The following is a 15651-nucleotide window of genomic DNA, read 5'->3' on the forward strand; positions in this document are numbered from 1 at the left end:
GTGGGCTGTCTCTTAGTTTTTTTGACTGTTTCCTTGGCTGTGCAGAAGCTCTTTATCCTGATAAAGTCCCATAAGTTCATTTTATCTTTTATTTCTCTTGCCTTTGGAGATGTGTCGTGAAAAAGGTTGCTCTGGCCGATGTCATAGAAGTTGTTGCCTATGTTCTCCTCTAGAATTTTGATGGATTCCTGTCTCACATTGAGGTCTTTCATCCATTTGGAGTTTATTTTTGTGTATGGTGTGAGAGAGTGGTCAAGTTTCATTCTTTTGCATGTAGCTGTCCAATTTTCCCAGCACCATTTATTGAAGAGACTGTCTTTTTTCCACCGGATGTTTTTTCCTGCTTTATCAAAGATTAGTTGCCCAAAGAGCCGAGGGTCCATTTCTGGGTTCTCTATTCTGTTCCATTGGTCTATGTGTCTGTTTTTGTGCCAGTACCATGCTGTCTTTGTGATCACAGCTTTGTAGTATAGTTTGAAATCCGACAACGTGATGCCCCCAGCCAACAATTCCTTGGCAATTCAGGGCCTTTTCTGGTTCCACACAAATTGAAGGGCTGTTTGTTCCAGTTCTTTGAAAAATGTCATCAGTATTTTGATTGGGATGGCATTGAAAGTGTAGATTGCTCTGGGTAGCATAGACATTTTAACTATGTTTATTCTTTCGATCCATGAGCGTGGAATATTTTTCCATCTTTTTGTGTCTTCCTCAATGTCTTTCAAGAGTGATTTATAGTTTCTAGAATATAGATCCTTTACGTCTCTGGTTAAGTTAATTCTGAGATAACATATGATTTTTGGTGCTGTTGTAAATGGAATGGATTCCCTAATTTCTCTTTCCTCAGTCTCATTGTTCGTGTATAGAAATGCAACTGATTTCTGAGCACTGATTTTGTATCCCGCCACATTACTGAATTGCTTTATAACTTCTAGTAGTTTGGGGGTGGATTCTTTTGGGTCTTCCATATAGTATATCATGTCATCTGCAAAGAGAGACAGTTTGACTTCTTCTTTGCCGATTTGGATACCTTTTATCCCTTTTTTGTTGTCTGATTGCTGTTGCAAGGACTTCTAGTACTGTGTTGAATAATAATGGCAAGAGTGTTCCTGATCTTAAGGAAAGGCTTCCAGCTTTTCCCCCATTGAGCATGATATTTGCTGTAGGCTTTTCATAGATGGTTTTTATGAAATTGAGGAATGTACCCTCCAGTCCTACACTCTGAAGTGTTTTAATCAGGAAAGGATGCTGTATTTTGTCAAATGCTTTTTCTCCATCTATTGAGAGGATCATGTGGTTCTTGACTCTTTCCTTGTTGATATGATCTATCACACTGATTGATTTGCAAACGTTGAACCACCCTTGCATCCCAGGGATGAATCCCACTTGGTCATGATGGATAATCCTTTTAATGTACTGTTGGATCCTATTAGCTAGGATCTTGTTGAGAATTTTGGCATCCATATTCATCAGAGATATCGGTCTGTAATTCTCCTTTTTGTTGAGGTCTTTGCCTGGTTTGGGAATCAAGGTAATACTGGCCTCATAGAATGAGTTTGGTAGTTTTCCTTCTGTTTCTATTTCCTGAAACAGCTTCAGGAGAATAGGTATTATTTCTTCTTTGAAAGTTTCGTAGAATTCCCCAGGGAATCCGTCAGGCCCTGGACTCTTGTTTTTCAGGAGGTTTTTGATCACTGCTTCAATCTCTTCATAATTAATCGGTCTGTTTAAAAAATCAATTTCTTCCTGTTTCAGTCTTGGTAGTTTATAGGTTTCCAGGAAGGCATCCATTTCTTCCTGGTTGTTTAATTTATTGGCATAAAGCTGTTGATAAAAGTTTCTAATGATCCTTCCTATTTCATTGGTGTTGGTTGTGACCTCTCCCCTTTCATTCATAATTTTATTAATTTGGGTCCTTTCTCTATTCTTTTGAATAAGTCTTGCCAGTGGCTTATCAATTTTATTTATTCTTTCAAAGAACCAGCTTCTAGTTCTGTTGATCTGCTCAACTGTGCTCCTGGTTTCTAATTCATTGATCTCTGCTCTAATCTTGATCAACTGCTTTCTTGTGCATGGGTTAGGCCTGTTCTTCCGTTCCAGCTTCAGCTTCTTGAGGTGAGAATATAAAAACTGCATTTTAGATTTTTCTATTCTTTTGAGTGAGGCTTGGATGGCTATGTATTTTCCCCTCAAGACTTCCTTTGCAGTGTCCCGTAGGTTTTAGACTGTTGTGTTTTCATTCTCGTTGGTCTCCATAAATTGTTTAAATTGATTTTTAATTTCCCAGTTTACCCAATCATTCTTGAGCAGGATGGTTCTTAGTTTCCAAGTGTTTGAGTTTCTTCCAAATTTTTCCTTGTGATTGAGTTCCAGTTTCAAAGCATTGTGGTCTGAGAATATGCAGGGAATAATTTCAGTCTTTTGGTATCGGTTGAGACCTGTTTTGTGACCCAGAAAATGGTCTATTCTTGAGAACATTCCGTGTGCATTCTAAAAGAATGAGTATTCTGTTGTTCTGGGTTCTATATATATCTATATATATCTATATATCTATATATTTGTATATCTATATATATCTATGAGGTCCATCTAGTCTAGTATGTCATTCAAAGCTCTTGTTCTTTGTTGATTTTCTGCTTAGGTGATCTATTGCTGATAGTGGAGTGTTGAGGTCCCCTACTATTAACATATTTTTATCTATATTCTCTTTATTCTGGTTAAGAGTTGGCTTGTGTATCTTGCTGCTCCCCTGTTGGGGGCATATATATTTATAATTGTCATATCCACTTGTTGGATACATCCTTTAAGAATAATATAGTGTCCTTCTGTATCTCTAACTACAGTCTTTAGTTTAAAATCTAATCTGTCTGATATGAGAATTGCTACCCCAGCTTTCTTTTGAGGTCCATTGGCATGAAAAATGGTTTTCCATCCCTTCACTTTCAGTCTGGATGTATCTTTGGGTTCAAAATGAGTCTCTTGTAGACAGCAAATGGATGGGTCATGTCTTTTTATCCAGTCTGTAACCATGTGACGTTTTATGGGAGCATTTAGGCCATTCACATTGAGAGTGATTATTAAGAGATTTTTTTTTAATATTTTATTTATTTATTCGACAGAGATAGAGACAGCCAGCGAGAGAGGGAACACAAGCAGGGGGAGCGGGAGAGAAAGAAGCAGGCTCATAGCGGAGGAGCCTGATGTGGGGCTCGATCCCATAACGCTGGGATCACGCCCTGAGCTGAAGGCAGATGCTTAACCGCTGTGCCACCCAGGCGCCCCTTAAGAGATATGATTTTAATGATGTCGTGTTTCCTGTGAAGTCTTTGTTTCTATAGATTGTAAATTTCTGTTCTGTATCACTCTTGGGGACTTTTTACTTCTATAGAACCCCCTTAATATCTCCTGTAGGTTTGGTTTCATGGTTACGAATTTGGTCAGTGTCTGGTGATCATGGAAGGTCCTTATCTCTCCATCAATTCTGAATGACAGCCTTGCTGGATAAAGGATCCTTGGCTGCATGTTTTTCTCGGATAGAGCTTAAAAATATCCTGCCAACCCTTCCTCTCATTCCAGGTCTGTGTGGACAAGTCTGACGNACGCCCTGAGCTGAAGGCAGATGCTTAACCGCTGTGCCACCCAGGCGCCCCTTAAGAGATATGATTTTAATGATGTCGTGTTTCCTGTGAAGTCTTTGTTTCTATAGATTGTAAATTTCTGTTCTGTATCACTCTTGGGGACTTTTTACTTCTATAGAACCCCCTTAATATCTCCTGTAGGTTTGGTTTCATGGTTACGAATTTGGTCAGTGTCTGGTGATCATGGAAGGTCCTTATCTCTCCATCAATTCTGAATGACAGCCTTGCTGGATAAAGGATCCTTGGCTGCATGTTTTTCTCGGATAGAGCTTAAAAATATCCTGCCAACCCTTCCTCTCATTCCAGGTCTGTGTGGACAAGTCTGACGTAATTCTGATATTTTTGCCTCTGTACATGAGAAATTTCTTCGCCCTGGCTGCTTTCAATACTGTATCCTTGGATCTAATATTTGCAAATTGCACTATGACGTGACGTGACCTGGCGTAGGTTTGTCGTGGTTGAACTTGGGAGGGGTCCTCTCTGCCTCTTGGACATGAATGCTTGTTTCCTTTGATAGATTAGGGAAGTTTTCAGCTACAATTTGTTCAAATATCTCTTCTAGACCTCTCTCTTTCTCCACCCCCTCGGGGATGCCGATGATTCTGACATTGGAATGTTTCATTGAGTCAGTAATCTCCCATAACCTACATTCTTGAGATTGGATTTTTTTGAGCCAAGTTTCTGTTTTAGCTTTCTCTTCTACCATCCCATCCTCCAATTCACCAATTCGTTCTTCTGCCTCATTACCCTGGCCGTCAGAGCATCTAGTTTTGACTGCATTTGATTCATAGCATTTTTACTTTCTGCCAGATTCACTCTCATTTCTGCCCTTAGAGATACTATATTCTCGTTAATATTTTCGTTAATATTTTTTTCAAGTCTACACATCATCTTGACCATTGTTACTCTGAACTCCATTTCTGATAATTTGGTTATATCCATATCCATCAGTTCTGTGGCAGGGGCCACAGACTCATTATCTTTTCTTTGCTGGGGATTTCTCCTTCTCGTCATTCTGATGAGGAGAGGTTTGCGGGGTTGCCCAGAGCCCAAATTATTGACCAGGACCCAGGCAGTGTGCACTTGTTTTATAGGGACCTTAGGGATGCGGGCTTCTTGATTTTTCAGCCTGCCTTCTGGGGGAGGGGCCTGCTACGCTGATATTCAGGCAACCCTGTTTGGGTAGAGTCTCCCTGTCCTCTGCGAAGGGGGATGGGGATGGGCACAATGTGAGCTAGTATTTCCGGGCCTTTGCTCTCTGGCAGCTTTCCCTGGTGGTTTTCTGTGGCTCTTTTGAGAGTCAGAGCAGCAGTGGCCAAATCCTAGCCTCTGTCTCAGAACAGAGAGATCACAGTCCGCTCTCCGCTGAGCTCTCTTGGCCTCTTTAACTCTGTTTCAGTTCATGCTGCTAAAAACCCTGCAGCGTCCCGGGTTGCGCAACCCACAGCCGGTATCCCAGCCCTCACTTCCGGGGCTGGCTCATCTCTGTCCTTTGTGTTTCTGACACTGCCAGCTGCCCCCGGTTCCCACATGCACTCCCGAGCTCTCTGTTTCAGTGTGGTTCGCGCGCACTCCGGAGTGCCGGTTTTCAGTCTGGTCGTGCACGCACACTCCCAAGCTCCTGGTATCAGTCCAGTTCCAGTGAGTGCTCCAGAACTCCGGTTTTCAGTCTGGTCACAGGTGCGTTCCCAGGCTCACGGTCTCAGTCTGCTCTCTCTGGGTGCTGGTCTGCGAGTCATATCCACTTGTTGGATACATCCTTTAAGAATAATATAGTGTCCTTCTGTATCTCTAACTACACCTCCCCAGTGCAGGTGGCAACTGCTTCCCGGCACCGGAGCGTGGGGGCTTCCTCCCCCTTCCATTTATCTTCCGATATCTGTGCACGGATTCAGGGCTCCCTGCTTCGTACCTCAATACTCAGCACTGGAGATGTTCATTTGTAGAGATCCAGATGTATCTTCCTGCGTCTCAGGCTGATTCCGTGGGTTTTCAGGATGGTCTGGTACATGTCCAGCTTGACTCAGGAGACCAGCTGAAAAAAGGGACCCCTACTCCTCCGCCATCTTAACTCCTCTCTATATAACCAGTTTCTTAATTGACATTTGGGTTGTTTCCACTCATTTACAGTTATGAACAATGTTTTTATACATGTTATTTTGTGCATGTGCAGCTGTATCTATCTATCTATCTGTCTATCTATCTATCCTTATAGGTATATAAATACATATATAGCCATACATATCTGTAGTCTCTTAGTTTATGATTTCTGAGTTAGAGAGGTTCTGGATAATAACAGTGTTCAGGGTGTAGATTTTCTTTCCCCCTTTCTATCTTCTAGACATGTATGAGAGGCAGTATAGTGCAATAAAACTAGGTTTTGACATCAGACCTGAGTTTGAGCACAGTTCTACTCCTTACTAAACCTTGCATCTTTAGGCATGTTTTTTAACCTCTCTGATCTTGAGTTTCCTCATCTATGAAAAGGGCCTAACTCACCTTACATGGTGGTTGTGGGAGTTAGATATAATTGTAAATAACGTTAGCTCTCTTTCTGCAAGAAACCATTGCCTCTTGAAGAAAAGAGTACAAGTCTCATTCATCTCTGTCTCCACAGTTTGCATCACGATATTTGGCGCATAAATGGCATTTGATAAATATATGCTGAATAAATAAGCAGATCTGACCTTTTCTTATGTATTTAACAACCATTTCATTTCCATGGCCTGTTGCTGATTTTTCTCCTATTCTCTACTCTTTTGCATTCCTACTCCTTTTCTTCTTCCCAGCCTCTAACTTCTGATTCCCATTATGGCCTTGGCCTTATGCTTTCCTCTATTCCCTCATTTAGCCAATAGTCAGGTTTCACTACCTAAATAAATAAACAGCCCAAACCAAAATCCACCACCTCTATCATGCTTAAATTTTATCACCTCTGCAGAAAAAGAACTAAACACTGAAGAAATTCATAGTTAAGCAGATGTTCTACATTCTTTAGATATTGCTTCTGGCTTCACATTTAAGAGTAGAACAGAACACTCTGGTTGCCAAGTTAGTAAAGAAGCACTGATATTTCTATCTTGAGATAGAATCAGCAAGGCTTTTTTTAAAATTTTTTTTTATTATATTATGTTAGTCACCATGCAGTACATCCCTGAGCAAGGTTTTGTCTTTGTTTGCTAAACAAATGCTACCAAGTGGGTAGAAACATAAAATATGAAAATTAGTTATCAAATCAAATGGAAAATCAGTAGTGAAGGCCTGCTGCTTCAGTAAGGCAAAAGATCAGAAAAGGCCTTCGGTTCCAAGGTTCAGAACCACCTGGACTTAGGCACTGAGAAATTCAGAGTATCTCATGATCAAAGAAAGCTATTTCTATGTTAGAATAACATTTTCTCAGGATTAGAAGGACCAATAGAGATCATTTAGTTAGAACTTCATTCAAGGCAGACCTATGAGCTTCTCTGGGATAGATCTTGTTTAATTTTTTTCAGCCTCTACTAGTATAGACCAGAATAGGGCCATGAACGGAGCAGGCGTTGAGAAATCTATAGTGTTTGATTGATTATTAACTAGAAAATCATAGAGAAAACACCAAGGAAATCTTAGTTGTAACTTGGATCTCTAAACTCCTAAGCTCTATGACCAGCTTCTCTTCCCTAGGGAAATAGACAGGCACATCTTAACTAAAGAGCCTATTAGCCCTCCCAGGCAAGTTTTAGCCTTAGGACTGAATGGTTTTGTTTTCAGGAGAAGGTCTCTGATGTTTTCCCAAGGCAGAATCCAGCAAGATTCTTCATACTTGAGCAATATCTATACTCCAGGACTGCATGTGGGTTTTTTCTCTTGTTTTGGCCTCCTAGCTGGAGGAGGTAGGGGAGAAACCCTGTCCTTAGGAAACTGTTTTGTTTAAAATGTTATTCTTTTGCTTTTCTTGAGCCCATATCTTCAAGCTCTGACATCTTAAATCAAATGATTAAAGACCCAAAGGTCAAAAGTAAGATGATCCTGTCAACATTTTGAGATTAGGATTGAAGAGGTAGCAAGTTCCCATTTTCACTCAGCAAAATCATAGCTCAGATGTAAACCAAAACTCTTCAGACTCTCTCAGGACTAGTAAAAGGCAAGTGACTTCCCAATGCTGACAAGGACCAGCGTAGGAATCTTCAGTGGGATAAGGTTGAAAGAATAATTTGCTTTTGGCATCTGACATCCTTCAGCATTGAAAGCAGTATATAAAGGCGCACCGAACTGAATTTGCCAGGCTTAGAAAAACTTCATCTGAGAGCTCTGGAGTAGAGCTAATAACAAATGGCAGACTTGCCTACTATTTAGGGCTGAGAAGGACTAATGGGTGAAAGGTAAGATGACACTGAAGGATCTCTGAGTCTATGAAAAGAAGGCATTTGGATAGCTATTCAAGTGAACTGGGACTCAGGGGACAGCACAGTCCCAACTCTGCAACTGACTGTGTGGTCTTTGGCAAATAACCTCAGTGCCTCAATTTCCTCATCTTCAAAAAGTGATCCTCTCCTCATAGGGATATTGTGAGGAATAAATAAGCTGCTACGCATAAAATGCTTAGAACAGTGCCTGGCATGTAGTAAATATTCAATAAATTAAGCTTTTATTGTTGATTTTATTATTATTATTAATAGTATCAATAAACAAAGAATTCTGTGCCTCAAAAAAATCTCATATTGATCAGCCTTGCCTTCTTTGCATTCTCTAGGTCTCCAAGAAAAGTGGGAGACAAACACTTCTTCCCTCCCTCCCCCTCACCCCATGGTGGAGGAACTGTGGATTTTTCCTGTTTCAAGGAGTGGTCTTGGTGCTTTTTGTTAAGACTGGGAGGTGGGGTCTTTTGTTCCTCTAATTATGCTTTGTTTTCTTTTACTCACAGAACAATACCATCAAGACCTCAAGATACAGTGTCCTTAACTTCTTGCCCCTGAACCTATTTGAACAATTCCAGAGACTTGCAAATGCATATTTCCTCATTTTGCTATTCCTACAGGTATTGACTTTTGAGATCTTTTCCACAGAGCATTTTATCAGTATCTCTGGGATCTGGTTGTGTAATCAGTCCTTCTCCTCCCTAAACCGAGAAATGTCTCTTTAGATGACAGGCAAATGGATGGCCTGGAGTGTCAGGCCAGTCCTATCAAGTAGCTGTGGTCAGGATTACGTGGGATGAAACAAGTCTCTACAAAAGGAAGGACACGAAGTCACTAAATCCCAAGGAAGGGGAGCTCCCTCATCATGTCTGCATGGCCACAGTTCAGCTTGACCACAGGAGGTCACAGACTCTTCACCCCAACCACACCCACAACTTCATTTCTCATTCATTGTCCCAGCCTCCCTGACAGAAAGTTAACATGCAGGAATTCTGAGAAAGAGAATCGTTTAGAACATAAGAGTACCAGCACAGGGCAAGGAAGCAGGGCAGGTCGGCCCAAATTGGGAGAGAGGTACGGATTGTCTCATTTCCCCTTATGCTGAGGAATAAGGGAAGCAATGTGATTTTCCAATGTCCACTCTTATCTCCCAGTTTCCCCTACCTCTCACCAGAACCTTCATCATCAAGGAGAAATAGCCCATCAAGACTATTGTGGAGTTCAGGACAGATAGGTGGCAACGTACCATCTCCTATTCTTTTGTCCTTTCATGGCGATGTTTACTTATATTTACATCTATATTATATATTTACTTATATTACTTATGTTTCCAAAACTGTGGAAAGCAACTAGGATAGTTGAATTTATTATGAACCTGTGGAGGTGAAAGAGGTTGGGGGCGGGGGCAGTGCTGGTAGGAAATAAATTGTCCTTTAAGCTTTCTGAGCCACGTTTCTCCCTTTTCCCTCTCACAGTTGATTCCCCAGATCTCCTCCTTGGCATGGTACACAACTGTGATTCCCCTGATGGTGGTGCTGTCCGTAACAGCAGTGAAGGATGCCATTGATGACATGGTGAAGTGGCTTCCTGGGCCCCTAGTCCTTCACTGTACCTAGTCTGGTTGGGGGGCAAAGAAGACTTCCCAGAATTACCTAGTGCAAGGAAGAAGCACTGAATGGAAAGAGATGTTTCCTTTCCTTGCCTCCTTATCCATCCCAGAAGAAAATGTAATTCCTTTAGCCTCAAGATTGGTGGTCTATCCATGGCCAGAAAGGGGCAGTGCAAGGCCTTTCCCTGTCTTCCACTGCCACCATTTAGCCCCCTTTCAGGCTTTCTTCCACCTCCTTTTTAATAACGCATCTCTTCCTTTACTTGGCTTTCTCTGAGTTTGTATTCATCCTCTTTCCTCCATTCCCCTTCTCTCATTTTTATATTCTTTTTCCCTTCCTCCCTCTGTCCCCTCCTCCCTCTTTGTCCTGTTCTTAGTTTTCTCCTCCCCTTTCCACGTTCCCCTTCTCTTCTCTAGCTCTCCCTATTTCCCTTTTCAACTTTCACTTCTATAAGGTATGTACAGATTGGAACCCCCTGGGTTTAGAACACCTTAGGACATAAACAGAGGCCGACTCCTTTCCTGGTCTTGGAGTGAATGCTGCTTGGCATTCTCTTTGCTGCTTACAGCAGGCCTGGCATAGAACAGTGAGAATGAGGCCCCAGTACAAAGCCTGCTAGTGGGATTTAGGAAGTCGGACCTGTTGACCTGCCTGCAGCTTCCCTAAGAGAGTCCTTCTGATTTTGCGAGGATAGATTTCTAGACCAAAGTTTGTGAGCTTGATGTTACTCTAGATTTTTAACTCGGCAACTGTTTTAAATCCAGAATTAGCCATGTAGTGGTTGAAATTATAGTCAAAACTCGAATGCAAAAATGTGACTTTATTTCTCTATAACTAAACTCAGTGTATCTCACAACTACCACCCCAGCATCCCAAAACTTTTTAATGAGAGCTAAAAGCTAAATTTGCCAATTCAGGATAACTCAGTTACTTCTGGGTTAGAACTTAGTTTCTTTAAGATAAGCATGCTGACTGGTGATGGGTAGTAAGGAGGGCACGTATTGCATGGTGCACTGGGTGTTATACGCAACTAATGAAGCATCAAACTACATCGGAATCTGGGGATGTACTGTATGGTGATTAACATAATATAATAAAATAAAATTAAAAAAAAAAAGATAAGCATGCTGACAAATTCAAGATTCTCTCTGCCCTCTTCATAGTTCTGCCTTTCTCCCAGGGAGTAATCTCAACTGGAAATGGGAGATTCATGTGAGCATGAGGACATACCCTGTATTTGTCCCCCTTCTATTTGGTCTTTGAATAGAAGACCTCTATTGCTCTTTCCTTAGTGCATCTACCGTAGAAGCTTCTGTGTGTTGACTGTGGTGGGGGTATGCTTGAGAATTCTTAACTTTCCCTGCTCCTACCAAGGTGTTCACAGGTGACTCTAGTACTATCCATCATTTTTCACTCTCTATTCTGTGGTTCTAAGTTGTTTGTTCTCATTCCCCCAGGCTTTGGCTTTTGATATTTAAAGCCAAGATTTTATCTCCTTTTTTCTCTTGGTCCTTTTTCTGACCTCTTTTCCCCGGCTTCTCTAAGACAATCAGCCTCTTACCCTGGTTTTAATGGCAGAAAGGCTTGGGAGGTAAAGGAAAATTATAAATAAGGAGAACTACATGGGTAGTATTTCAGAATACTAACCTTCTACATGCAATTTGCTCTATGCCTATTTCCTGAACCTTTTCTTGTATAATTTTAGAAAAGGCACCAAAATGACAATCAAGTCAACAACCGTTCTGTTCTGGTGGTGATGAATGGCAGGTAAGTCACGGGGAAACCAATTTGGTAGGACCAGCTCTGGGAGAGGGTTGTCTTTGCTAAAGCTTGATGCTGTTGGGTACTTTGGAAAGGTGATTCAGGACAGTGAAGAGAACCTAAGGTTGAACATAAGAATTTGTTTCTAGATCTAGCATACCCTGAATTTGCTGTGTGACCTCAAACCTCTCTGGGCTTCATGTTTCTTATCTATAAAGGAAGATAATATTCTCTACCTTGGAGGATGTTGCAAAGATGAAAATGAAATAATATATATTAAGGTAATTAACAATTTATGACGTACAAGTGATTATTATTAATGCAGTGTTCAGCTTGGAGATATGAGTCTTTAGAACATCAGTGGATTCTGGCATGGCTTATTGGCCATTGTACTATATAACCTTTGATCAGGTCATCTTTTTGTTAACAATCTAAAGAAAGCATTGGCTAAAAAATAATAATAAAAATAAAATAAAGAAAGTATTGATGTTGACCCCATTGCTGTAGTATTTGGTCATAGCTATCTAAAGTGTTGTCAATGGGTCAGTGTTTATATTTGATGATGTCCTACAAAATTTGAGCATTTTACCTTTGTCAGGAATATAGGGAGGCAGACATAATTCCTACATAAATCAAAATATGGAGACTATCATAAGAGATACAAAAATTTTTTACAGGAATTAATAAAAATGAAAAATCATAGCTGGTTAAAGGAATCAAGGAAGACTTTCTGAAAGAGCTAATATCTGTGCTGGGCCTTAAGGGATGGGGAAGAATTCAACAAATAGAGATTGTAAAACAGAAAAAATGACCAGTGTGTGCAGTAGCATGATTGTAAATAAGTACAAACCTGAAGGAGTTCAAAATTGAAGTCCAGTCTTTGTTCACAGTGGTCATATAGAACCCCCAGGAGCTGTAGTTTTAATCATATAACTCTTTTATGTGAAGTTCTTGGGTATCTAATTCCGTTATTTATTGTGACTGCTGATTCTTACTCATGGTGGATTACTTCGTCAAGTGTTTTGGTCTGTTGAAGCCTCTCATAAGATACTACCAAAAAAGTTAGTTGTGGGGCGCCTGGGTGGCTCAGTCGTTAAGCGTCTGCCTTCAGCTCAGGGCGTGGTCCCGGCGTTGTGGGATCGAGCCCCACATCAGGCTCCTCCGCTGAGCCTGCTTTCTTCCTCTCCCACTCCCCCTGCTTGTGTTCCCTCTCTCATTGGCTGTCTCTCTCTCTCTGTCAAGTAAATAAATAAAATCTTTTAAAAAAAAAAAGTTAGTTGTGATTAAAAAGAAAATTTAAAAGGAAGAAAGAAAAGAAAAGACAAAGCTCAGTGTATTAGAAATTTACCAGGCTAAGGCATTACTGACCAAATGGATTTAGTCAAATGAACTCCTCAAGTAGTTTGAGCACTTGGGTTTTGAAAGGCTATTGGAAAAGAATATGTCATAGAGTGGTTTTAGGGTGGGAGGTCACAAATAGGGCCCTGGTTAGACTTTATAAGCCAGTGTTTAACACTCAGTGAAGCTGGTTATTGAAACAGTCTGTATTCCAGAACGTGGCTTTCTTTTTCTAGAACACATGGTTTTGAGTAGAGCTGCTATTAAAAAAGTTTGTCTGTTTTGCAAGTTGTGATTTCTGTCATTTTCATTTCTCAATAATTTTGGTTATAAGCACATCATTAGTGGAATTTTCTTTATGAGAATTCTAAATGCCCTGAGTTAAGGTTGTATCCCTTTTGAGGGGTTTGCCTGGTAACTCAAGGATATCACCTACTGAGACCTATTTTGGAGAGTTATAAATTTGAATCCCATACCTCACAAGGTCATAAATTCTTAAGGGAGAGTTCTTTACTGTCTAACCCCCAATCCTCCACAGTAAGATAGGCAAACTTTCTTGCCAACGGGTTGATTATTTTTAGACCACCGTTTCCCTAATGGTGTTGCCCTTTCAGAGTCCTTGGCTTTATGAGGGGTTCTTAGTTCCAACTCATTGCCTCTCAAGATCCTAAGGCTTTATGTCCTGTCCCTCAGTGGGCTAAATTAAAACTCAAGTCACTAATTATTAAGATTGGCAATTCCTTCTTTCACTCAGAGCAAGAACAGCTTCAGAACATGCTGACTGTTCTGGATTTCAGAACTTTTTTTTTCCCTCCTGGCTCCTTACTTTGTGGTAAGCGTAGCCTTACTTTTGAAAGAATGTTTGCTTTAGCATATCTAATGCATTTCTAAATGTTTGTAGTAGAAAAAGTACCAGTATGTTACAGAACTCCAGGAGGTACCATTCACATAAAACAGAGAATATAATGTGAATGGTCTCCTCTGAAGTCAAAGCACTGCCTTCTCTAGCTCTTGAATGATATTTTCTAAAACAAAAGTTAGAATGCAATGCCTGGAAATTGAAAGTGTGCTTATGGCATAACGGGATTGAATATTTTAAGCCAGAAGGATATATCTTCCCCTCTCCTAAATCTGGGATGCATGATTGTTATATTGAACAGGAAAATATTGGTAATAGTTTGACAGGCGCTATGTAATAAAATATAAGCTTTTAAATCTTCAGGAGAACCCAGAATGGTGTAGCCCTTCTTGCCACATTTTACTGGTGAAAATCATGGCAGACAGAATGCCAGAGAACTAACAAAAGTGAACGTGGAATCAAAACAAAGCAAAACGGATATTCAGATGTTTTTCTCCAAGTCTTGTAGCTACTCCCTTTCAATGCTATAAAGCAGATTTGAAAATTAGTAACAAAATAAGTAAATGTATTGGATTTTATCTGCATAGAGATGATACTTGAAACCAAGGGAAGGAGATATAAGGATATATAAATAGTGGTTTTACAACAAAGTCTTATATTTGTATTATAACATGCAGAGAGGGGTGGCAAAGTTGGTTGGGCCTCCAGCTCTTGGTTTTGGCTCTGGTTGTGGTTTCAGGGTTGTGAGAATGCTTAAGACTCTCTCCCCCTCTCTCTCTGCCCTCCTCCCCCCCCAAAGATAAATAAATAATCTTTTTAAAAAAATAATAAGATGGAGGGAAAATTGAATTTGTAATAAGATTTAAAGAAATATAACCCAGGAATTAGAAGAAAATTATCTAAAAGAAAGAGTGAATTTATATAAAAGAATTTTTTTGGATAAAAGAAATTTGGCCCTTCTTAAAGGAGCTATCTTCCCAGAAAAGGCGTTCTGAGAAAACTCATGCCTTTGTGTGTCTGGCAAAGTGGTGATGTATGTCATGCCTACAGATAACAAGGCCTCATTCAAAGGTGAAACAAGCAATGGCATCCAGGTATGCCTTCTCTTTGCCTGCTCTTTGGGTGCTTAGCATAATAGAATTGTTGCAAAGAGGTAGCTCATATTTCCAAAATGCTAGTGGCACTGTGTATATCTTGCTTAGTCCTTTATCAGAAAGGAAGGATTTATGGCCTGTATGCAATTAGGGAAATTGAGATACAAAAAAGAGAAAGGATCATGGTAGAATTCGCCCCTACTGCCAACTGCCTTTTGTGGGAAGTGAGCATTTGAGGGGTCAAAAGTAATCCAATTTTGAGGGCACTGAATGTAATGAGCCTCGGGCATTATATGCAACTGATGAATCACTAAACTCTACCCTGAAACTAATAACACATTATATGTTAACTAACTTGAATTTTTAAAAAAAAAAGTAATCCAATTTTAACATAAGTAAATAAAATTGGTCCAGCCATATGATAGAATATATTTTTATCTATCAAAAAGAATGAGCCACATCTTCTGTAAGTGCTCTGCAAGACATGTTATTACATGAAAAATGAAAGTGTAGCAAATTATGTATCTAATGTGTAACTTTTAAATGTATGTGTTGTATTATTTGGATTGATATTTTCTAGAAAGAAATACAAAAAAGTTACTCATAGTTGCTACCTTGAGAAGCAAAACTAAAATCTGGGAAGAGAGGAGAATTTTTCCTTTTATGGAGGAATTTTTCCTTTTATGGAGGAATTTTTCCTTTCCTTCTTTATTATTTGGACTGCTTTTTTGCCATATGCAGATACTACTTTTAGTGAAAGAATAATTATGTGCATGTATGTCTACACATGTCTTTATGGAGTTTTAGAAAACCCTTATAACCTGAAGTCAAGAGAAATGGGCCCCCTTCTTGATTATAGAAAGGCTGCACAACAAACCAGTTTGATTCTTCTATAAGTCTTGACTTCATCTCAGCTTTTCTATTTCTTTTCTTGCTTGTCAGAGCAGGGCTGTGGGG

At 40.0% G+C, this 15651-nt stretch overlaps 1 protein-coding gene across 1 annotated transcript in view; it reads left to right on the forward strand.

Annotated features, from left to right (window-relative positions):
- Positions 1 to 15651, forward strand: part of LOC100475639 (phospholipid-transporting ATPase FetA) — a 121519-nt gene that overhangs the window by 55181 nt on the left and 50687 nt on the right. The window contains exons 4-6 of the mRNA XM_034665560.1: positions 8539 to 8652; positions 9508 to 9606; positions 11348 to 11409. Coding sequence (XP_034521451.1) covers positions 8539 to 8652; positions 9508 to 9606; positions 11348 to 11409 — 275 coding nt within the window. The remainder of the gene's footprint in view (positions 1 to 8538; positions 8653 to 9507; positions 9607 to 11347; positions 11410 to 15651) is intronic.

This window comes from Ailuropoda melanoleuca, chromosome 7 (assembly GCF_002007445.2).
Source record: "Ailuropoda melanoleuca isolate Jingjing chromosome 7, ASM200744v2, whole genome shotgun sequence".
In the NCBI taxonomy this organism is placed as follows: Eukaryota; Metazoa; Chordata; class Mammalia; order Carnivora; family Ursidae; genus Ailuropoda; species Ailuropoda melanoleuca.